A 25411-nucleotide genomic window follows, 5' to 3' on the forward strand; every position below is an offset into this window, starting at 1 on the left:
CTTCTAAGAAACTGGTTTGATGACCCTGACTTTAGGTGATACTATCCATAAAGACTTAGGAAATCAGATGGAGCTATGGGGTCATGACTTAAAAGATAAAGCTTGTAGACTTTAGCATTTATTTAGATAATAATACTGTCTAAAAGTATATTTTATGTTAAATATTTCTTACTTTTTAACATGCTTTTACCTCTGTTATTTCATCTAAGCAACAACAACAAAAAACAAAGTTAAATTCCCAGCCAAAGAGAAATCAAAATTGAATTTATTTTTGCTAAAATAATAATTTTAAAAATCCTGGTTTGCCTATAAATGGACTCCTACAGAATACCACTCCTAGAACACCACTTAATGTACTTGTGATTTGTCCCAATCTACACTAAGTAGAACTATCCTGAACTACTAACACACTTCTCAAAGATAGTATTATCTAATCTAATTACTACTTATTTTTTCATATAGTCTTTTTGTCAGAAGCCTTAGAGATGATACCATATTAACGTCATCTACCGTCTTCCATAATACTCATTTGCTATTATTACCTATTAGCACAGTAGAACTAAGGGTTGGTGGTGTGGCTAAAGAACTTGACCAAGACATATCAGGATCCACCTCAGCTCCTAGACTTTCAGAAATACGTTTTGGTGTCTGACCCTGGAAATAAAGAAAATATTTATTTCACAGAAATGCACTAATGAGTAAGAGTATTTTTTTCATTTACCATTTACTGAATGCCTACATGAGATTGTAGGTACATATTTGTAAATTTCAGGGCAAAAGTAGGAGACTGTTGTCAAATTCTCAATTACTACACAATAAAAATAAACCAGGCAGAATATTTACCTTCATAAGCTTCGGTGTATGAAATAAGCTTCCACATACCACTGGGGGTAAAATGAGGGGAAAATTACTAAGTTTTATATTTATTAAAATTTAAGAGTATTTTAGAAATAAAAAGCCTTGTTTTTAATCATACCCGACTTCTCTCTTTGTGGTGTTATATGTGCACATCGTGGAACAGGACTAAAACAAAAAACAAAACAAAACAAACACAAATCCTTCAGATTATTCAAAGATAAAAGAAATGGCAAGAAGAAACAAAATATTAATCTCATTGAAAAAAGGATTCTCAGTCACATCAATTATTAGACTTATACTACTTTGTAATATTTTGTTACTTTTTAAAAAGCAAACATCTCATAAAGAATTAACTACTAAATTATATTTAAAATGTCCACTAAAAGTAATGTATAAAGTACTCAAAAATTTCAGCTCCTAGGAACTGTATGTTTTGAATTTAAAAATTATGTAAAGTGAATCTATAAAAGCATCATAATCTCTCAAATGATTCAGAGTACACAAATAATTTATTTTAAGCTATTTCAAGGGTGTTGCTTTTCATCATTTTTGTAACTCAAAAACTTCATAGACTATAAACAGAAACCAATGAATTCAAAATTACAAGAAAAACAAAGTAAATGTTTCTAATGTAAAAATTATTGTATTAAAGGACTCAACCTAAAAGGAGATTATTTAAAAATAGAAGATTCTCTTTCAGGCTCTTAGTCAAAATACTAGCATGAAAATTAGATGTATTTCTATAAAACAAATAGCATATGGAGGAAAAGGTTTCATTTAAATATTTTAATATAACACATCATACCTTTCACTAAGACAAGAATTTAGAGGTGGGCTGGTAACATCATTTGTTTGATCCATTTTAGACTTCCTTGTGCAACAACTTTTATGTTTACTATTGGTAATATCCTTTCCTGAAACAGTACAATAATTCAGTGAGGATATATATGCTCTGGATTGTGAATTTTCATTCTCTGAAAGTATTTATTTTTATTTTTTATTTTTTTTAAAGATTTTATTATTTGAGAGAAAGAGAGCGAGCACAAGCAGGGGGAGGAGCAGAGGGAGAGGGAGAAGCAGACTCCCTGCTGAGCGCAGAGCTGAACACTGGACTTGATCCCTCCCAGGACCCTGGAGATCATGACCTGAGCCAACGTCAGATGCTTAACTGAGCCACCCAGGAGCCCCATCTCTAGGGAAGTATTTAAAAACAAAAAGTCTCATCTATACTGGGAAGGAGAATATATACAGAGTTTAGTCTGAACTGGTTTCTCAGTTTGCTGATTCCTGCCAAAAGGGGATGTCTCAAAGGATGTCTGCCCCCATTCAACAAGTATATAACATACATAAGACACTTTGGGAAATACAATTCAAGACAGCTTTAACTTCAAAGAGTTCATAATATAGCAGGAGAAATTTTTTGATATTCCACAGAAGTGGAATACAGAACAGAATGTTGTATGTCCTATGATTAAGTCACATGCACTATGGTATCATGGAGGCTAAGAGTAAAGAAAAAGACATTTACTAAAAACCTACCAAGGTACCAAATCTGATCTTCTGCTGAAAACCTTTCAAGATCTTGTTCTCAAGATCAGGCTCAAACTCCAACCCCCACTCCCCCAAACAAACAAACAAACAAACCTCCCAAGTAACAAGGACTTTCAGGATCTGACTTCTCAATTGCTACGACATTCTTTCACATTCTCCTTTTCAGCTACACCCAACCACTTGCATATCCTGTATGAATGCACTCTTTCGCTCTAGGCCTTTGTACAGACTATTTCTCTCTATTTCTCTTGACCTGGAATATCCTCTTTCAGGCTTCCATTTTGAAACTGCCTCCTCTGGAAAAATTTAGTGGTCCCTAACATGAGATTAAGTGATTGCTGCCACCATATGTTCCCACAGAGTTTATCATACACCATCCCTGCTTCCCCTACTAGAATGTGAGCTCCTTGAGGTAGGGATCTTGTCTTATTTATCATTGTATCCTTAGCAACTACAATCAATGTCTGATGTTACAGTCATGCCACAATTCCTGGCTGAATGAATTAGCAATGATTAGAAAATACTTGTTGTTGAACACCTCTACTTTCTAAGCAATAATGCTCAGACAGGGTTTCTAAAGCTGTATGTGGCTCTATCACATCCCATTTATAGTTTTTCAATATTCCTATTTTCTGTATCACAAATATGGCATTCAAGGCACTTATTATTACTCGTAAAAATTGCTTTAAAACAACGGGTTCTTTAACTGATCCTATAATCTCCAACTTAGAAAAGTTTTGGGAAAAATAAGTCATATCAGTGTTAATAAAATAAGGCAAAGAACAAACTGAGAACTATTTGTAGTAGCACAGACAAAACACTGCATTATATTTTTATTTCTCAAGTAACAGGAAATAGACATAATCACTAATAAGCCAAATATACATGTGAGTTAAAAACCCCATTTTGACAAAATATCCAACCTCCTTCTCTTACGACACTTTTAAAGATACTGAAAAGTATCTAAATGTATTTTTAAAAATTTCACCTTTTCCCCGTTCACTTTAACAAAGATCTTAATCAGGAAGAAAAACCCTGCAGTTAAATAAACCAAACAATGAGCTATTACACACACTTATAATAGAATGGCTAAAGTCCAAAACAAAGACAACACCAAATGCTGATGAGGTCTTGGAACAAGAAAAACTCTCATTCACTGTTGACGGAAAAGCAAAATGATGTGGCCACTCTGGAATTCAATTTGCAGTTTCTTAGAAAAGTAAACATATTCCTACCGTAAGATCCAGCAATCATATTCCTTGGTATTTTCCCAAATGAGTTGAAAACTTAGGTCCACACAAAAACCTGCACATGATACAGCAGCTTTATTTATAACTGCCAAAACTTGGAAGCAACCAAGATGTTCTTCAGTAGGTGAACAGATAAACAAACTGGTATATCCATATACAGCATTATTCAGTGATAAAAAGAAACGAGATATGGGGAGCCTGGGTGGCTCAGTCGGTTAAGCGTCTGACTTTGGCTCAGGTCATGATCTCCAGGGTGTGGAAGTGATCAAGCCCTGTTTCCAGCTTTGCGCTCAGCAGGGAGTCTGCTTCTCCCTCTCCCTCTGCCCCTCCCCCAACTCGTGCTCTCTCTCAAATAAATAAAATCTTTAAAACCATACAAACAAACAAAAAAAATGAGGTATCAAACCACGAAATGATGTAGAGGAAACTTACATTGCTAAGTAAAAGAAGCTAGCCTGAAAAGGCTATATACTCTATGATTCCAACTATATGACATTTTGGAAAACACAAGACTATAGACAACAAAAAAAATCAGTGGTGGCCAGGGTTGGGTGGGTGAGGGGGCTGTGAATAGGTGGAACACAAGGGATTTTTAGGATTTGTAGGATACTGTAATGGTGTATACATGATGTTTTATAATTGTCAAAATCCATAGACCGATACAGAGAATGAACCCTAATGTAAACAAGCGACTTCAGTTAATAATAAAGTATCAGTACTGGCTTAGTAATGAAAAACCCAAATGTAAAAAATAAAAAGTAAAAAAATGAACCAGGCAAAAATAAGTTCATACCCAAATAAACATTTCCCAAGTAACCTGAGAATCTCATAAATAGGCTGAATAATGGAGAGATAAACTCAGATGATTTTATGCAGAAGGACTGCTGAGAAGCAGAAATAGCACATTTCCTTATGAAACTTTAGGGATAATTCTTTTTAAAAAAACAATAGATGTTAGAACTAAACAAGTAGGTTAAAAAACAGCTTAAGTCTTACATTTTAATATTGAATTTAAACTAAACAAAAACAAAAGGTATCAGGAAACTACAGTCAGAATTATTTATGCACTACAACCTTAAAAAATTTAATTCCTTTGCAGCAAGTCCAGAGTAGCCTTATTTATTCATTCCATTCCTTCCCTAATTATAGATAGACCAATTCCAACAAGTTAAATTAGAGAATAAACCAGTGATTCTAGGTAGGTCTTTCAAGATTCAGTAGATTCAGCATAAACTGGTTTACTAAGCTTTTCCTGAGCACATTAAAATAGATGGCTGCGGGGCGCCTGGGTGGCTCAGTCAGTTAAGCCGCTGCCTTCGGCTCAGGTCATGATCCCAGGGTCCTGGGATCGAGCCCCACATCAGGCTCCCTGCTCCGCGGGAAGCCTGCTTCTCCTTCTGCCACTCCCCCTGCTTGTGTTCCCTCTCTCGCTGTGTCTCTCTCTGTCAAATAAATAAAATCTTAAAAAAAAAAAAAATAGATGGCTGCTCCCTTTACTATGCCCACAACATAGCACTTTGCATATGTTCCTATTATAGCATATACTACACCAGTGTATTTATTTATGTATTTTGTCCCATACAAGACTGAGTTCCTAAAAGTCAAAAGCCATCTATTCATGTTTGTATCCTTAATGCCTAGCAAGTTGCCAGGCACAAAGTAAGCACGGAATATTGAATGAACGATTCCCTTTTCTGTGTACTGCATTTCATCTGCTAAATATTCCTTAAGGCTCAATCCTAGGCCTCATCATAATCAGTTTCCTCACTTACGTGTGATGACTTTATCACTTTCCAAATAGATAGTTGGTTCCTATAGCTTTCTCTCCTGCCTGTATTCTTTCATTAGTTTCAGTCTTGTATTCCCCAAAGCCTTCAGGACATCACCTTAACACCCTATTACTGTCCCAAACTGCAGTCCAAAACTCAACCTATTTTTTTTTCATCCTTTCAAGCATTTTCCCTTTTTAAAATATTTTATTTTTTCATGAGAGAGAGAGAGAGAGAGAGAGAGGCAGAGGCAGGGTCCCCACTGAGCAGAGAACCCGATGTGGGACTTGATCCCAGGACGCTGGGATCATGACCTGAGCTGAAGGCAGATGCTTAAACAACTGAGCCACCCAGACGCCCTGACACTTTTTCCCTCTAAACAGGTAAAACCTGTTTTACCTCCAGTGCTTACAATGTCTATGAATGTCATCATTATATTCTTAGTTATGCTCTAAACCTGTGATTCGATCCTTTCTTTGAAATCTCCAGGTCTAGGCTACTGTGGGGTCTTACAGTTTCTATCTCTCATATCCACTTTCACTACCATTACTCTAATTCAGGCACTTGGCCCCCTACCACCTGGACCATTATGTCTAATTGATCTCCCTGCCTTCAGTCTTTGTTTCCATGAGAATCACCTGATTAGTTTAAAATGTAGACTTATAAGTTTTATTTCTAGAGATTCCTAATTTAGTAGATTCAGAATAGGGCCTGAAATCTTTTCTTTCATTTAGCACTTCAGGAGATTCTCATGATCCAGGCATCACATTTTGAAAACACATCTCCAAAGATGGTTGCCAGTTATTAGGCTTTCTTTTTTTTTTAAGGATTTACTTATTTATTTTAGAGAGAGAGATAGTGTGTGTGCAAGTGCCTTTGAGCTGCGGGAGGGGCAGAGGGAGAGAAGAGAGTCCTCAAGCAGACTCCCTGCTGAGCACGGAGGCCGACTCCAGGATTGATCCCAGGACCCTGAGATCATGACCTGAGCTGAAATCAAGAGTCGGATGCTTAACTGACGAAGCCAGCCAGGTGCCGCAGTTATTAGGCTTTCTAAAACAAAACAGTCATTTATTCTATAAATTTTTACTGAATAGTCACTTTGTATGCCACTTGGTATCCAACAACATACAAGAAAACCTTTGCCCATTACCTATATCCTCTTTGTGTGTGCATTTTCTAGTACCATGAATTTCCTTTTTCATAGCATTTATTCCACTATAACTGCTTATAGAAGTCTCCTCCATTAGAAGCTAAATGAGTGTGACAGGGAAAACTGCCCAGAAGCAGATAGATACGTCAAGACCTGAAAGATGAGCATGAATCAGCTAGATAAAAAGGTAGGAAGAAGTATATAAGGAGCCAAAGAGCAATTTCAAAAAGAAATTCAGTATGAATGAATGGCAAATTGAGGATGGGTGAGAGGGGGATTATGGCAGCACGAGGCGTGAGAGGCCAGATTATAAAGAACCTTGTAAGTCATATTAAGGAGTTAAGATATTATCATGAAGGGGGCGCCTGGGTGGCTCAGTCGGTTGAGTGCCTGCCTTCGGCTCAGGTCATGATCTCAGGGTCCTGGGATCGAGTCCCGCATCGGGTTCCCTCCTCGGTGGAAAGCCTGCTCTCCCTCTCCCACTCCCGCTGCTTGTGTTCCTGCTCTCGCTATCTCTGTCTCTGTCAAATAAATAAATAAAAAATCTTAAAAAAAAAAAAAAAGATATTATCATGAAGGCAAAAGGAGGTAATCAAAGGTTTGAGGCAGGACGTAGCATGATCAAATTTACATGGGATTTTTCTGCTCAACAACCTATCAAATTCAGTTTTTTAAGTCTGGCATTCAATACCTGGCTCTTTGTGCTCTTTTTAGCCTTAAGTTTATTGGTCCCTTTTAGACATGCAACATTCCAAACAATCTGAATTATTTAACATTCTCTTAACAACCTATATCTTCTTCCTCATGTTTTCCCCTTGGCCTTGTACATCATTACTCTATGCCATCTTCAAATTTTTGAATCTCACCTATCCTTCAAGGTTTAATTCAAATGAATCACTCTCTAATTCCTCCCAAACCTATTTATGCTCTTTCTTCTCAACTCTCATTGTACTTTTTGTACTTTGCTTTTCACACGTACCACATTCAATCTTAGACTGTTCTCTGTCTACTGTTCATTCCCCTTTAGAGTCATACTCCAAAGAAAGGGAGAATATGTCTCTTGAAGTAATAAACAGTTGAACGACTATGTACTCTTATTACATGATTGATTGGAATATCTGGCATGTATGCCAGGGAAACAGCTACCAAGTCAAAAGACATTTAAAGAAAATTGATAAAAATAACCTTCTCTGCCCTGTGATAACCTGCAGAAATAGAGTTTATTTAATTAACATCAAAACAAGGCCTACTTTTTTTTGGTATAGGAAAGACATAATTTAACAAATCTCACTAGGCAGAATATTTAATCAAAGGAGGGAGGAAAAGGAGTACTTACTAAGTACCCACATTATTTTATTTAATCCAAACTTATCAGACATTATGTTCACCATCTCCATTTTCCAGGTGGGAAAGTGAGAAGAGGTTGATTTGACCAACATGACACAATTAACAATAGAGCTGGGAGTTTTAACATAGGTTTATCTGAATTTCTGGTTCATGTTTTTCCCTAGTTTACTGTACCACATTACTTACCTGAGTCTAACCTGTATTTATCTAATTCTTTTAAAGGAGATTGTTGGTACATTGGCACAATTAGACTTTGCTCTCTGAATATTACTGGAGTTGAAGCCAACTGATGATAAGTTTTCCTTTGTGGTGTTTTAAATAGGTTTGGTTCATAACTGATTTTATACCCAGATTCTTCTGTGGGTTCAGAATTATAGGGTGGAGCTTCTAAAGAAAGTTCTTCAAACCAATTAAGACTTATTGGTCCTAAATCTGTAAGAAAAAGAAAAATTCCATCTTGGTTTTAATCAGTGACAGGTAAGTTCATGGGTCTGTAAAAATCATAATAAAGAAAAGGATGCTTGAGATTTTGACTGTAGATTACTTTTGTTAAAGCATATTAATTAAACAAGATCATTAACCTATTCTCCTTTCAATCTGTAGCAAGGTATAACAAGAGTTTACAAAAATTACAAGGTGATTGCTCCTAGCTACATTAGCTAGCTTTTCTGAAATTTTCTTTCTCTTATATTCATGATTCGGAGACAAAAGTCATTCATAATAAGAAGGCATTCCACAGATACAATTTAATTACAAAGACAATATAAATGGATGTGATAAATCTATAGGTACAGGAACATGTAGACTCAAATAAAATGGACTAAAAAGAGTTCTTGTTAAAGAGAAATGACAAAACTTCTATTATGATCTATCCACCCTTAAAGTACTGATTTTCAGTGTGTGGTCTGTGGACTGTGGCAGGGGCTGAGGTCCCCAAGACAATTTCAGGAGGTCCATAAGGTAAAAACTATTTTCATAATAATACTAGGGCACTGTTTCTCTTTTTCACCATGTTGACATTTGCAACCCTGGTAGGTAAAACTGATGACATCTTTGCATGAGTCAAGGCAGTGGCAATAAACTGTGCTAGTAATTGCATTCACATCATGCACTTCTCAAAAACAAAACCAAAAAGCCAGTCTAACTTAAAATATTAATGAAGCAGTAAAAATTAGTTTTATAAAGCCCAACTCTTGAGCACATCTTTTTAATATTCTCTATGACAAAATGGAAAGTATGCATAAAGCATTTTTGTATATTTAAGTACCATAGTTGTCTAAAAAAGCACTCATTACAAGTTAGCTGAATTAGCACTTTTTTCACGGAAAGCCATTTTTAGTAGAAAGAACAACTAACAAGTCATTTTGAGTTGGGTGATTTGGTAGACATTTTCTTGAAAATGAAGTTAGCCTGTCACTGCAGAAAAAAGTTTGCTGCCAATGATAAAATAGGAGCTTTTATTTTAAAAAAAATTTTTAAAGTAGGCTCCATGCCCAGTGCAGAGTCCAATGTGGGGCTTGAACTCATGACTCTGAGATGAAGGCCTGAGCTGAGATCAAGAGTCGGACGCTTAACCGACTGAGCCACCTAGGCGCCCCCAGATAGGAGGTTTTTAAATGGGAATTAGAATTTTGTTAAACTTTATTAGCCTTTGTAAACTTGATATCTTCCTAATCTTAAAAGACTTTTCTGATGAGATCAGCTAATTAATGAATGTAATTTTTATAGTTTAATACATAAAATATAATTTTATAATTTAATATTAATGTGTCAATATATGGAATAATTAATTTAAATTAATTAAATAATTAATTATATAGTTTAATACATAAAATACAATTTTTAGTTTAATATTAATGTGTCAATATATGGAATCTGTGTAATTCAGAACACTGACATTTTCCAAATGATCAGTGTCTGATGTTACAACACAGATAAAAGATTTATTCAAAGTGCAAGAAAGACGAATAGAATTAAATGTAACAAAGGGAATGAAAAATTCATGATAATACGGTTTCCCATTCCATACTGCAACTCTTAAAACTACCACTTCTCAAGTTTTGGTATATTATCAAAGTTACCCACAATTAACTGAAGACTATTAAAATACTCCTTTTTTCAACTACATTGTTGTGTGAGGCTGGCTTTTACTTGTATACTTCTACCAAAAGACTATACTGCAACACATTAAAGGCAGAAATTGGTATGAGAATCCAGCTATCTTCTACTAAGCCAGATATTAAAGAGAACTGCAAAACTGTAAAAAGAGTGCCAGTCTTTTTTTGGGGGGGGGGTTATTTTTCATAAAAATGTTTATTTGTGTTAATATGCAACGGATTTATTATTTTTAAGTGAATTAATAAACATCTTTAAAAATTCTTAGTTTTCATTTCTATACCGTAGCCTACATAAACAAAAACTCTTTAAGGTTCTCAATCATTTTCAAGAGTGTAAGGAGGACCGAGACTGAAGTTTGACAACTTCTGATATAAAGTAACATACCAATGCTTCAGATTTGCTAATAGTTCTGTGCTTTAAAAACAATTCTTCCTACTGCTAATCAAAAGGCCAGTCTCTCCTTTATCCCCAGTGTTCTATACTTATCATTTCGTTAACTGTATATGATCATTTTCTTAACTGGATTTGTGGCCCCATGCGGAAGTTTGTAGTGAAAACAAAAACGTTACGTATTGGATTCTTCTCAGCAAGCATGCACAGTTACATATTTTTCTGAAAACATTTTCTCAACATAAATGATCGATGTATATAAAATTTGTCAATACCTGCTTCACTGCACCGCGTCTTAAAAATTTCAAAAAAAGTCGGCCTCTCTTTGCCTCCAATAGGCATTTTTATCTACAATATTACTCCAATGCTTGGTAAATAACTCTGCAAAAGACGACACCAAAATACACTTCACAGGAATGCAGTCCTTGTTAACCGACTCTGAGGTAAAATCAGAAACAGGTAAACTTGCTTAAAGTTACATTGTTTATTTACCTCGGCCCTATCTTTTGGGACGATAATCGAACTCACTGCGATGATGGGAGCATTCTATATTTGTGCTTCCCGATACAGTAGCCACTAGCCACTCAAGAACAGGATTATAAATATTATTAATTTTAATTAACTAGTTACGTGTGGCTAGGGGGTGCACAGTCAACGAGCAGTCCTATTAGAGATAAATGTATTTTAACAATGTCAAATCAGTAAATCTTCGTAATACGGCAATTGCCTGGGGGTTAAGTAAGGCAGATACAGTGTGTCAGGAGCTGTGAAACACTTCTAAAATTACAATATTCCGTTAAAGTAACGTCACCGTATTAAGGAAATTTCGGAGTGGGACATCTGGGGCAGCTAAAGGGCAACCCCGGGGCGGCTGGCGGGGCGCAAAGTTGGGGAGCGGAGTTCCAGGGAAGGGGCGGGGCTCGAGTTTGCTTAACCGAGGGGCCGAACCTTCCGCCCTTTCTCCCAGTGGATGCGAGGCAGACAGAGACCGGGGTGGGGGCGGGGGGTAGGCAGGTGGCCGCGGCTCCCACCCAGGGAATGAGGGGCGTTCCCCCTCCGCCTCACACCGCGGGGGACAGGCCCGTCCGTCTCCACCCAGCCAACACTAACCGTCTCAGGAGGAGCAGCTCTTTTTGGCCAGAGAAGGCTGACAAAAACCGCACCGGCCCTTCGATCAGAAAGCTGACCCGCAGACTCCTTTCCGCGGCGATCCACGGCTGGCACTACCTGCAAAGCGCCGAGCCCAGCAGCTCCGCCTCCGCCGACCTTATTTCAGACTCTCGCGCCAAAAGCCCGCTTTCCGGACACGTCACGCGGTGACGTCGTGACGTGACACGCAGCGTGCGTGCCACCCGGAAGTCAGATTCTGGGCGGGCGGCTGGCGCAGTTGTGTGGCGAAAGCCGAGTCCTTGTTCTACTGCTGGACAGTCCGGCCTGGAACCGCGTGAAGAGGCAGCCGGGGTGCTTGTTCTCTTCTCCCTAAGCCTTCAGAGTAGGAGGCGGCGCTGCTGGGGGTGACCGCGCACTGTGTATCCTCCCCGACTCCTCCCCCTTCTCTCTGCTCCACCTCACGTTTGGGTGGTCGCCGGGCGACAGGGCCTGGGGTCTTTTTTTTTTTTTTTAAGATTTTATTTATTTATTTGAGACAGAGACAATGAGAGACAGAGAGCATGAGAGGGAGGAGGGTCAGAGGGAGAAGCAGGCTCCCTGTTGAGCAGGGAGCCCGATGCGGGACTCGATCCCGGGACTCCAGGATCATGACCTGAGCCGAAGGCAGTCGCTTAACCAACTGAGCCACCCAGGCGCCGGGCCTGGGGTCTTTGAAAGAACTTTGTTCTGCCCTTAGAGTGAACGGTCCCCCAAAGTGGCTGACTGCCTTCCCTGCTGCGTGTTGTCTACAGAGTGGAAAGGGATAAAATTTGAAGCCAGAGGACTTTAGCTCTAGTCCGCATGTTGCTCTTAGGTAGCAGGTTTTCAAGCCCTTTAAGCCTGTTTGCCCCCCTGAAAAATTGTGAAACCACTTTAACTCTCTCTTGCAATGTTAGGTACTACTCTCTGCAGGCTTCCGTAGCATCCTTTACATTCTTCGGGTGCTCATCACCTCGTTTTGTGCTTGTCTTCTCTCCAAGGCGCCGTGGGAGAAGGGAATTTGTTCTCATTCGCAGTGTCTGACATGAGCAGCACGAAGCTTAATTCAGGTTTGTTGTATAACCTAGAGAGCTTTCAACTGGTGTGGAGTAAGAGCTGCTCATAGACCTTGCCGCTTCCAGAAAGCTCTTGAGCAGCAAACAGCGAAACAGCCTTGGATTAGAAAAAGGGTGGTCTCTACGGGGTTACGTAGACGTCATTTTAGTTTGATCATACTCTTCAGCTTTGGCAGGAAGCCTTACCAATACAGATGGTAAAGCTTATGATAGTTACCACTTACTGAACACTTACGAGTTATTCTGTTTTGTGTTTTATAGGTAATATCACATTAAATCTTATAATCCTATAAATTAGTATTGTCAGATGGGGAAACCAAATCACCAGGTTAAGTAACTTGCCTGGTAACAAGGCCCAGGTTTCAATTCAAGTCCCTTTGATTTTAGATACTTAACCCGTGATTAAATTTCTATTCTCTAAATCAAAATAATTTGCTTTTTTCTCACCTTTTTGGGAGAGGGATCTTCACTAGGAGTGAATTAATGAGAACGGTCGGCATAAAGTACAACCCTCTGAAATACATTTTCTCACACTATATACAAACCTCCCCCCATAACGTTATGCTCCTTGTTTCTCTGGTTCTAGGGTCTTTACATTCATTATCTCTGCCATAGTATACTTACTTCCTTATACTCTTCTGGTTTGCTGTTCAAATAACTTAACTACTTGCATTTGATTTACTATATGCTTTAAAACAGTGTCTCTAAAATAGTTACTATAGGATACATGAATGACTTGCTAATGAAAGCATGTGTGAGAATAAGAAGTCAGAAATGAAAAACAGCTTTGAAAAGGATTCAGGGACAGTGAATTGAAGAGATGGGGAAGAGCAATTAGGAATCAGGTGGAAATTAGGCCTCTGTAGATAGGTATATCTCCTGTCCTTTAATTAGGGTAATAGGCAGCAGCTCCCATCAGGATCTGAAATAAAGGGAGAAGCTTGGAATGAACCTACACTAACTCGATCAGGGGGAAAAAGAAGGGGTGGATGAAGGTGGAAGGCAAAACAAGGAGACAGACAACCCCCCGGGATATTGTGCTGCGCCTGGGTACCGGGTGAGCGGATGGAGCGCTTTGTCCGTGTTCCCTATGGCTTGTACCAGGGCTATGGGAATGCAGTGCCTTTGGGCCATCCTGGACTCTCTGAACACAAACAGCCCGACTGGAGGCGAAACACTGGTCCCCCCACTTTCCTGGCCAGGCCTGGGTTGCTGGTGCCTGCAAATGCCTCTGACTACTGCATGGACCCTTACAAGAGGGCACAGCTTAAGGCTGTTCTCTCCCAGATGAACCCCAGCCTGAGCCTGCGGCTTTACAAGGCCAGTACCAGGGAGGTGGGCGTGCAGGTGAGCCCACGGGTGGACAAGTCCGTGCAGTGCTCGCTGGGGCCTCGCACCTTGTGTAGCTGCTCCCCTTGGGGCAGCACGGGCCACAGGGCACCCCTGTCACCCTGGGGAGTCTATTCGCCAGTGATAGGCCGCAGGGGCTTGATTCAGCTGCAGAGGGAGGAGGAAGCCCAGGAGAGGAAGGCCCTTTTGGGTCCTGCTGAGGCCAGCCAGCAGCAGCAGCCACCACCAACACCTAGGTCGGAGGAGGATAAGCAGGAGGAACTTCACCAGCACAATGAGCTGGAGGAGGAAGATGCCTCAAGTCCCCGGGAAGGGAAGAGTGAGCAGGCCCAGGGAGGTGGTGGAGCAGATCTGCTCAGGAAACCCAATTTCCAGGTGAACTTTCTCCTCCCTGTCCTCAGTCCTCAGCTAGCCTCATCCTTTCTTTCCTCTTTTCCATTTCTGGGGCAACAGAGCAAAAATCTTCTTTTGCTTTCTCCCTTTACTTGATGAAGGAGAGGTAGTTCTGAAAACGTGTTTTACATGGCCTATAGATTTTGTAACTTTGGTAAAATAGGGTGCCAACTTTAAGCATGTGAAAACCGAAAGTCTGGCAGCTACTGCTATTGGGAATGAGGAGACAAAATGGGGTTTCAAGCCTGTCAAATATATGATCAGATTTTCATTCAGGGGAGATGGTGCGGGTGGCATTGTTGAAAGAACATTAGAAAAGTACGAGAAACAGATCTCCCCCAGTCCCATCCATGTTGATGTAAAAGCTGGGGATCCATCCTTTCTGATGGCTGAGTAATATTCCATTGTATATATGGACCACATCTTCTTTATCCATTCATCTGTTGAAGGGCATTTCGGCTCTTTCCACAGTTTGGCTATTGCGGACATTGCTGCTATGAACATTGGGGTGCTTATGGCCCTTCTTTTCACTACATCTGTGTCTTTGGGGTAAATACCCAGTAGTGCAATTGCTGGGTCATAGGGTAGCTCTATTTTTAAATTTTTGAGGAACTTCCGCACTGTTTTCCAAAGTGGCTGTACCAACTTGCATTCCCCTGGAGGAGATTATGCTAAGTGAAATAAATCAAGCAGAGAAAGTCAATTATCATATGGTTTCACTTATTTGTGGAACATAAGGAATAGCATGGAGGACATTAGGAAAAGGAAGGGAAAAATGGGTGGGGGGAATTGGAGGGAGAGATGAACCATGAGAGACTATGGACTCTGAGAAACAGGGTTTTAGAGGGGAGGGGGGAGGGGGATGGGCTAGCCCGGTGATGGGTATTAAGGAGGGCACTACTGCATGGAGCACTGGGTGTTATACGAAAACAATGGATCGTGGATCACCACATCAAAAACCAATGATGTATTGTATGGTGACTAACATAACACAGTAAAATTAAAAAAAAAAAAAAGACAGTAAGTATGAGAGACAGGAACAATAAGAATCCCAGAGTAATCCTTGAAAGATGAGATGCTAAATTAGTGTAGTAGGCTTGAGAAGAGCCATGAATGAGGTTAAGGAAGCTTTTTGTTTTTTTATATGAAGCCATGAGGAAAGAGGATCTGGCTTTCCCCCATCCCCCCCCAAGATTGTAAAAGGCTTTTCCCCCTTATCTGCAGTTTTTGGAACCAAAATATGGCTATTTTCACTGTAAAGATTGTAAGACCAGATGGGAGAGTGCTTATGTGTGGTGCATTTCTGGAACTAATAAGGTAAGTAAAGGTGAGCGAAATGTGGGAGGAGGATGGGTTAGACACAGATGTTAAATAGAGGGAGAGTGTTTCCTGATGGAGCATGACCATAATGCTGTCTCATTCATTTGGCATCCTTAGTGCCAGGCACTTAATAGGTACTAAATGTTTGAACTGAACCGATTTGGACTGTCCATATGAACTCCTGAAGCTCTTAAACCTGGTGTTACATTTGGTTTGGTAGTTCTGTTGAACAAAATTTCAGGTTATTTAGGTGAACTCTTGTCATTGTGTATGGTGGAACTGTCTATATTCATTTCTTAATTGGTATATTTTGAACCTCTTTGGGCCTTAGCTCCTGGAAATTTCCATGGTCTGTCCACAAGGTGGGGCAATAAGAGAAATAATTTATTGTGAAGGTTAACCTTGGAGAGAGTTCTTTAGGCTAAGCAGTCCCCCCCCCCCCCCCCCAATTTGAATTGGTTGTCAACCTATTAAGATTGGGAAAGATTTCACAATCTGCATTTCCAGATTTCCCTAATAGAGTCTGGTCACTATAGACTCTCATTTCAGTGTGAAGACTAGGCTGGGGCTCAGCAGCTTCTAGCTCCTTTCACTGGGCATGCACACTTCATTTTGCAACAGTCTACATCTGGTCTATTTCATTAACTTCAGCAAGCAGTTGAGGTTGAGTCCCCTGTGCTTTCTACATTTTAGATACTGCTTTTCTGGCTAACGGTCTATAGAAGGAGAGGGCAAGGAGGCGTGCTAAGACCTGAGTGAAAACTTGACTTTTCGTACTAACCATTTAGTAGACCGTGGAGGCAAATGATTTTTAAACTATACTAAAATTACTTACCTCTTTTGCCAGAAGAAAAACAATGGGTTTAATTAAAACACTCCCAAGATGCAAGGATACAAAGAACAAGACCTAGAACTCATTCTTAAGAAATTTATTCTCCTAGGAGTGACATAGAAAAAATGCAATTTGGTGGTAGATACAGTGGCCCCAGGGGCATGGAAGTGGTGCAGAAATAACACAGGAGGGGGATGATTACCGTGTCGGAGGGAAGGCATCATGATGTCCATGCAGGATTTTAGAGGATAAATAGGAGTTCATCAAGGAAAGCAGGGAGAAAATGTGCACAAGAAAATGCACAAGTTGAGAAACAATATGTATGGGTGTGTAATTACAAATAATTTGAAGTTCAGGTGGGCAAATAATGAGAAAATGAAAAAGTGAGGGCTCATAGACTAGGACAGAAGGAGAAGGTCAAGGGTTCAGCCCACACAATGAGCAAAATTATAATAGCTACTTCCCATCGAAGATTTTTACTGTGGTACTTTGTGTATATTGTTGGGTATTGTCAGAATTCTAGGAAATAAATGGGAGTATCTTGATTTTACAGGTAAGGAAACAGGTTCAAAGAGTGAGAAAAGTGACTGATAACACCAGAAGAGCTTAAGACCTCAGGGTAGAGGTTGGGCAAAAGCAAGGCAGAATGTGGGGGAATGAATTACTTAAATTAAGAACTGGGAGTCTAAGGTACCTATAATCTTGTATTAAAAAAAAGACTTATTTCTCTTCAGGTTTATTTCAAACAACTATGTTGCAAATGCCAAAAGAGTTTTAACCCTTATCGAGTAGAAGCAATCCAATGTCAGGTAAGCATGTAGAGCCCTTTCATTATGTCTATAATGTTGCCCTTCTTAAATAGAAGCTTCTGTGGCAAAATGTTGGGATTAGATAGAATTGGATATTTGCATAGGAGTGTTAAGTTTTCTATACCTTGAATCTTTGTAATATTTTAAATCAAAGATAAATTCTAGATTTTGGGGTGGTGTAGGAACGGGTGAAAGATTGACTCCTTTAAGTTGCTTTATATGGTGTGTTTATGTATGGGCTGTATGTGTTGTTTCTCAAACACCCTGTGTGTAGTTTGGATGTAGCAACTTTTTTTTTTTTTAATTATTTTCATTCCAGTTAGTTAACATAGTGTTATATTAGTTTCAGGTATACAATATAGTGTTTCAGTAATTACATATGGATGTAGTAACTTAATAGGTAACCTGTATTAAGCATTTACTATGTACCAAACTTTGGGCTACGTGCTTTACGTGCCTTATCTCCTGTAATCTAAACCTTGAGGTAGGTGTTATCCCCATGTTACAGACTAGAAAGCTAAAGTTCAATAAGAAAGTTTAGACAAATAGTAAATATTAGAACTATGATCAGATTTTATGGTGCCTCCAGTGTCTAGGAAGTCACAGAATTAGATGAGAGCTTATCTAAAACAGCTTGCGGGAGACCTCTTTTTAAAATTTTCAGGCAAGTGTGACATAGTTGGTTTTTGTAATCGAGTTTTTTTAATCTAAATCCTTCATTTAGTTAAAAATATTTTTTGTACTACTTCAAAATATTCAAAAAAACTAGTCTAATAGTTTATAAATGATTTACCTTTAGATTTTCTAGTCTGACATTCAGTCTGTTTATGTTTAATATTATAAGTTGGGTTTAAATATATTTTATTTTCTTATACTCCTTTTTCTTGTGTTCAATTGAATTGAGTTTTTAATTAAAAAAATGATTCCCCATCTCTATTATCTTGGTAGTTATTGTTTATTCTTCTTCTGGTAGTTACCTTAGACTCTACAACATGATTCTTTGACCTATCAAGGTCTACATAAACTGTGAACATTACCTCTCCTTGACAATGCAATGAACTTAGAACACTCTAACTCCTCATCACCTCATCCTAATTTATATACTGCTGTTGTATATTTTAATTTTAAACTTTGCAAGACCTTATTTTATATAGTCATTCATTTAGCTTTAGCTACATATATTTCCTTTCTGCTGTTTTTAGGTCTTTTTTGTATCTGGAGCCATTTTCCTTTTACCTGAAGAATACACTTTGATATTTTTAAAAAGATTTTATTTTATTTTAGAGAGAAAGAGAGGGAGAGAGTAGTGGGAAGGGCAGAGGGAGAGAATCTTCAAGTAGAATCCCTGCCAAGCACAGAGCCCAACATGGGGCTTGATCTCAAGCCCTAAGATTTGGGCCCAAACCAAGAGTCAGACACTTAATGGACTGAACCACCCAGGTGCCCCGTGTTTTAATACTGTAGTGTAGGTCTGAAGGTGGCACGTCCTCTTGGATTTTAAAGGATAATTTTGCTGGGTATAGAATTTTTAGGTTGGCAGTAGTATTCTTTCTGCCCACTAAGGGTCTGACCTTCATTGTTTTTTTGAAGTTGGCTATTAGTATTTTTGCAGCTCTTTTGAAGTAATAGCTCTTGCTCTTTGTCTCCTTAAATCTACTTGCTTTTAAGCTATTTCTCTCTGCTTTGGTTTTCAGTAGTTTTACAATTATATGCGTAGTTGTGATTTCTTTGTATTTACTCTATTTGGGATTCATAGTGTTTCTTGAATCTGTAGCTTGAAGATTTTTATCTCTTTTGGAAAGTTATCAGCCATTATCTTTTAAAATATTACTTCTGCTTCCATTCTCTCTTTCTTCCAGTTACTCATATTAGACCTTTCACCATCTCCCTTATGCTTTTTATGCTCTTTTCTATATTTCTTATGCTTTTGTCTTTCCTTGCTTCAGTTTGGATATCATCTACAAAACTATCCTTCATTTCTCTAATTCTTTCCTTAGCTATTTCCAACCTGCTATTAAATCCATCTGTTGAATTGATTTCAGTTACTCTGTTTTGCAGTGCTACAATTTTTATGTGTTGAAAAAATGACTTCCAGTTCTCTGCTGAAAATATCAGTCTTATTTCTTTGAATATATTAAGCATAGTTATCTTAATATCTGTATTAGGTGACTCCATTAACTTAATGCCCTATGGCTCTGTTGCTATCCTCTTCATTTTCTGTGGTTCTGTCTCCTCATACACCTCCTATGGTTATTTTTGATTGAGTGCTGTCTATTGAATATGAAGAATTATAGTGATAATTTGAGGCCTAGGATAGTATCTTCCTCCACAAGAGATTTGTTTGCTTCTGGTGGGAAGCTTAGAGACACCAACAATTTAGATTGCTATTTTCTAATCAGGGTTGAGCTGTTTTGAAGCTGGGCTTCAGCATCTGTGAAAGCTGGGTCAATTCTTGGCTCATCTTTATTCTTAGGCTGCAGCCTTTCAGGGTCCCAACACAAAACCAGGTCTCTTCTGTTGGGCATGTTTAAAATTATCCCTCAGCTTCATCAGCTTGTCAAACTTACTTTCAGCTTCCCACTGTCTTTCACCTCTTCCAGATTTGGCAGACCTTTAGAGAGGAAATAGTCCCAAATATCAGGCTCACCTCCATTTCTGGGTTTCTTTCTCTAATTCTTTGATAATTCTCCAGTGCCTTTGAATAGTTCTTTTAAAAAGTTATTTTTCTTTAGCTCTTCTTTTCAAGTTATCCTAAGTAGGAGGCTTGGTCAAAATTACTAGTCCACCATTGCCAGAAACAGAAACCTACCTTTAGAGTACATACTGATTTTTATTTATTTTTTTTTATTGAGGCTTTTCTTCCACGGTGAGAGTATTGTGAGGATTAAATGAGTTTATATAAAAAGTGCTTAGAACAGTGCATACAATAAATACCATGTATTAGCTATTAGAATTTCCTTACAAGGTTGCATGCTTGTCACTCACTGGAAAAGTGGAAGGTATAAATGTACAACACTTCATAAATCATATTTAAGACTTTTATTTGCAAAATGAAGATGCCTGTTTCCACAAAATAAAATGTAAAACTTACTCTTTTTAGCTGTGGTCATATGCAGAAAATAGAGCAGTGATCAGTTTTAAAGATTAGCAGGTTTCGGAGGGTGGACAAGGGCAATATACTGGTCTCCATAGGATGTGATTTTTATTTATCAGAAGACAGAATGGGATAATGGTTAAGAATACTCTAAATTATAGTAAAGATTAGGCACGTCTGGAGAGAAAAAAGAATTAACTTCCTCTAGAATCCCTCCCCCCTGGTTGTGACAACCAAAAGCATTTCCAGACATTGCCAGATGTCTGCTGGTTGGTAAAATACAGCTGGTTGAGAATCACTGCTCTCGGGTTTTTGAAAATTCCAGCCTAGATAATCAAATCACTTAATACTCACTCACTGCCCCTCAACCCCACCTGGCTACAAATGTAAAAACCCATTAGTGAAGACACTCTATAAACTCTTTTAAAATCTTTCTCTTACAGTAGATCTTCTCGGTTGGCTTAGCAGTATTCTCTGAAATATCATCTTAGCTCTTTCATCTTGAAAAATGCATGGCATTTAACAGGATAGGAGTGGTTTTGTACAACTTGGTCCTGGACTTCTCATAGGATTCAAAGGAGGATGAAGATATGAGGGATACGGGTGGTGGGGAGAAGTATTTTGATTTGAGGATTATATTTGAAACACTGATTTAATTATTTAGTGTCCAAACTATTCCTTGTTTTCTAAAGACCTGTTCAAAGTCTCGTTGTTCCTGTCCTCAAAAGAAAAGACACATTGATCTAAGGAGGCCTCATCGACAGGAACTGTGTGGTCGCTGCAAAGACAAGAGATTCTCCTGTGGCAATACTTACAGCTTTAAATACATCATGTGACAGGCAGTATAAATTGTACAGGACACTCAAGTCTCCTTGTAACTCACTGTACTGTTCCTTTTTTGCAACTTAGCTCTGAGCTGATATTGGAAAATGGATTAGGCTTTTGTACTTTTTGTAGGTTGTATAACAATTGTACAATGTGAGTGGAATAAAATAAATGCATGTAAAATAGACCGTGAAGGTACATTAATTGTGATCACGGGGTAAAAACCTCCATATGGCATTGGGAAATAGTAGATACTGTCCCTTATATAAAGGGAACAGTGAGGAGGAACAATAGTCATTTGACAAACTTTTTATCAGCTGCGTGTTCTAAGCACTGGGAACATAGAGATGACTGGGGGCAAGGTCCTTGCCTTCAATAATTATAGCAAATGCTTAAACAGCACTTATGTGCTAGGGATTGCAACTCATCATAGCAGCCATATTAAGTAGAAACTACTATACCGTTTCTTAACAGATGAGGAGAGGGAGCCACAGAGAGATCATAGTATAGAGCCAGGATTTGAACCCATATGGACTTGAACTTGCTCCATGGCTTGAACTACTACATTTACACTTTCTTTTTCCCAGATTCAGATGTGGTAAGTCCTATGAAGGAAACAGTGCTATCATAGACTGAGCTTTTAGACCGTGTGGCTGGGATGAGGGAGCAGGAGAACTGAGACCTGCAGGATGGAGGGAGCAGGAGAAAAGAAGATGGTTTTGATCCAAGGGAACAGCAAGAGCAAAGGCTCTGAGTGTGTGGGCCACATAGTTGGTATGTCCCAGGAATAGGGGCCCCTCAAGCTAATGTGGGACAGATGCTGGAGAGGACAGGGCTCAGGTCACAGAAAGTTCTTTTGGCCATGGTCAGGCATGCGGAAGCCCATAAAGGAGTTTCAACAAGGCTGTGACATCAGGTTCTTTAGAAAAACTCCCTCTGTTGGGGGAAGACCAGAATGTACAAGCAAAATGATGGCTCAGACAAGGGTGATGGCCATGGAGATGGAGAGAAGTACATCAATTCAAGATAATGTTGGAATTATACAGGATTGGAAGTGGATGATGCAGAAATAAATGACTTTTAGATTTCTACTTTGAGCTATGGGACATGATGGAATTGAGAGGTATAACATTTAGGAGCATATTCTGGAGGCAGATTACCTAACTTCAAATCCTGGGTGTGGTAGATGTAAGTTTGTGAGCAAATTACAGGCATACCTTAAAGCTATTGCAGGTTCAGTTCCAGACCACCACAATAAAGTGAGTATCTCAATAAAGTCAGTCAAATGAATTTTTTAGTTTTCAGTACATATAAAAGTTATGTTTACCTATACTGTAATCTACACTATGGTCTATTAAGTGTGCAACAGCATTACTAAAAATGTACATAATTCAAAAATAATTTATGGCTAAAAAATGCTGAACATAATCTGAGCTTTCAGTAAGTTGTAATTTTTGCTGATGGAAGGTCTTGGCTTGATGTTGATGGCTGCTGACTGATCAGGGTGGTGCTTGCCTACTGACTGATTAGGGTGGTTGGGATGGCTGTGGCAATTTCTTATTTCTTATTTTAATACAACAATGAAGTTTGCCTCATCCATTGACTCTTCCTTTCATGAATGATTTCTCTGTAGCATGTAATGCTGTTTGATAGCATTTTACCCACAGTAGAACTTCTTTCAAAATTGGGGTGAATACCCTCAAACTATACAGCTGTTTTATCAATGAAGTTGATGTAATATCCTAAATTCTTTGTTGTCATTTCAACCATCTTCATAGCATCTTCACCAGGAGTAGATTACATTGCAAGAAACCACTTTCATTGTTCATCCATAAGAAGCAACTCCTCATCTGTTCAAGTTTGATCATGAGATTGTAGCCATCTCACATCTTCAGGCTTCACTTTGAACTCTAGTTCTCTCATTGTGTCCACCACATCTGCAGTTACTTCCTCCATTGAAGTCTCAAACTCCCTCAAAGTCATCCAGGAGGGTTGGAACCAACTTCTTCCAAACTGTTAGCATTGTCCCATGAATCATGAATGTTCTTTTTTGTTGTTATTTTTAAAGATTTAATTTATTTGAGAGAGAGAGAGAGAGAAAGTGGGGGGAGGAGTAGAGGAAGCAGGACAAGCAGATTCCATGCTGAGCATGGGAGCCAGGACGTAGGGCTTGATCCCATGACCCTGAGATCATGACTTGAGCTGAAATCAAGAGTCAGATGCTTAACCCACTGAGCCACCCAGGTGCCTTGTGAATCACAGATGTTCTTAATGGCATCTAGAATGGTGAATCTTTTTCAGAAGTTTTTCAAGTTACTTTGCCCAAATCCATCAGAGGAATCACAGTCTATGACAGCTATAGCAGTTTGAAGTGTATTTCTTAAATAAAAAGACTTGAATGTCAAAATTATTCCTTGATCTATGGGCTGTAGAATAGATTATGTGTCAACAGGCATGAAAAGAACATTAATCTCACTGTAAGTCTCCATCAGTTCTTGGGTGACCAGGTACATTGTCAGTGAGCAGTAATATTTTGAAAGGAATCTTTTTCTGAGCAGTAGGTCTCAATAGTGGGCTTGAAATACTCAGTTAGACATGTTGTAAACAGATGTGCTGTCATCCAGGCTTTGTTTTTCCGTTTATAGAGCATAGACAGTAGGTTTAGCTTAATTCTTCCCTAGAATTTTCAGAATGATAAATGAATATTGTTTTCAGTTTAGTCACCAGTTGCATTAGTCCCTAACAAGATAAGCTTTGAATCTAGGCATTGATCTCTCCTCTCTTGCTGTGAAAGTCCTCGATGGATCTTCTTCCAATAGAAGGCTGTTTTGTCTACATTGAAAATCTGTTGTTGAGTGTAGCCACATTCATGAATTATCTTAAGCAGATCTTCTGGATAACTTGCTGCAGCTTCTACACCAGTGTTTACAGCTTCACCTTGCACTTTTATGTTATGGAGCTGGCTTCTTCCCTCAAACCTCATGAACCCACCTCTGCTGATTTTAAACTTGTGTAGCTTCCTCACCTCCCTCTGCTTTCTTAGAATTACAGAGAGTTAGGACCTTGCTCTGGATTAGGCTTTAGCTTAAGGGAATGTTGTGGCTGGTTTGATCTTCCTCTCTCCAGACCACTCAGACTTTCTCTGTATCAGCAAAAAGGCTATTTTACTTTCTTACCATTGTGTGTTCACTGGAGCAGCACTTAAAAAAAATTTTTTATTGTTATGTTAATCACCATACATGACATCATTAGTTTTTGATGTAGTGTTCCATGACTCATTGTTTGCGTATAACACCCAGTGCTCCATGCAGAACGTGCCCTCCTCAATACCCATCACCAGGCTAACCCATCCTCCCACCCTCCTCCCCTCTAGAACCCTCAGTTTGTTTTTCAGAGTCCATCTTCTCTCATGGTTCGTCTCCCCCTCCGATTTCCCCCCCTTCATTCTTCCCCTCCTGCTATCTTCTTTTTTTTTTTTTTTAAACATATATTGTATTATTTGTTTCAGAGGTACAGATCTGGGATTCAGCAGTCCTGCAATTGTGCAAGATTGGAGCAGCACTTTTAAATTCCTTCAAGAACCTTTCCCTTGCACTCACAACTTGGCTACCTGTTTGGCAAGTGAGACTTAGCTTTTGGCCTATCTCAGCTTTTGACATGCCTTCCTTACTAAGCCTAATCATTTCTAGCTTTTGACTTAAAGTGAGAGATGTGCAACTCTTCCTTTCACTTGAACATTGAGGGACCATTGTAGAGTTACTCATTGGCCTAATTTTAATATTGTTGTGTCTCAGGCAAAAGGGAGGCCTGAGGAGAGGGAGAGAGATGGGGGAGTGGCCGGTTGGTGGTATAGTCAGAACACACATAACATTTACTGATTAAGTTTTTCATCTTATAGGGGCTCAGTTTGAGGCACCCTAAAACAATTACAATAGTAACATGAAAGATCACAGATCATCATAACAAATATGATAATGAAAAAGGTAGAAATACTGTGAGAACCACCAAAATGTGACACAGACACAAAGTGAGTAAATGCTATTGGAAAAAATGGTGACGATAGACTTGCTTGACATAGAGTTGCCACAGACCTTCAAAGTGCAGTAAAATGAAGTGCAGTAAAACAAGATATGCCTCTACTTAACTCTCCA

At 38.9% G+C, this 25411-nt stretch overlaps 2 protein-coding genes across 3 annotated transcripts in view; one reads left to right on the top strand and one right to left on the bottom strand.

Moving 5' to 3' along the window:
* Positions 1–11489, bottom strand: part of BRCA2 (BRCA2 DNA repair associated) — a 61189-nt gene extending 49700 nt beyond the window's left edge. The window contains exons 1-6 of the mRNA XM_035003579.1: positions 10709–11489; positions 8112–8357; positions 1664–1772; positions 977–1023; positions 844–884; positions 543–654 (exon numbers count right to left, since the gene is read on the bottom strand). Coding sequence (XP_034859470.1) covers positions 543–654; positions 844–884; positions 977–1023; positions 1664–1772; positions 8112–8357; positions 10709–10775 — 622 coding nt within the window. The 5' untranslated portion in view covers positions 10776–11489. The remainder of the gene's footprint in view (positions 1–542; positions 655–843; positions 885–976; positions 1024–1663; positions 1773–8111; positions 8358–10708) is intronic.
* A 116-nt stretch (positions 11490–11605) lies between these two features.
* Positions 11606–22959, top strand: ZAR1L (zygote arrest 1 like). Of its 2 annotated transcripts, XM_035003572.1 has the most exons (5): positions 11606–11894; positions 12563–14362; positions 15605–15697; positions 17267–17341; positions 21128–22959. In XM_035003572.1, the coding sequence occupies exons 2-5, from the start codon at positions 13703–13705 to the stop codon at positions 21269–21271; spliced, it is 972 nt and encodes a 323-aa protein (XP_034859463.1). In that variant the 5' UTR covers positions 11606–11894; positions 12563–13702; the 3' UTR covers positions 21272–22959. The 2 variants fall into 2 exon arrangements, with proteins under 2 accessions (XP_034859463.1, XP_034859462.1); XM_035003571.1 differs by lacking the exon at positions 11606–11894 and having other exon boundaries at positions 12191–14362.
* The last annotated feature ends 2452 nt before the right edge of the window (positions 22960–25411 follow it).

Source organism: Mirounga leonina, unplaced genomic scaffold (assembly GCF_011800145.1).
Source record: "Mirounga leonina isolate KUSES-001 unplaced genomic scaffold, KU_Mleo_1.0 Mir_127, whole genome shotgun sequence".
Lineage (NCBI taxonomy): Eukaryota > Metazoa > Chordata > Mammalia > Carnivora > Phocidae > Mirounga > Mirounga leonina.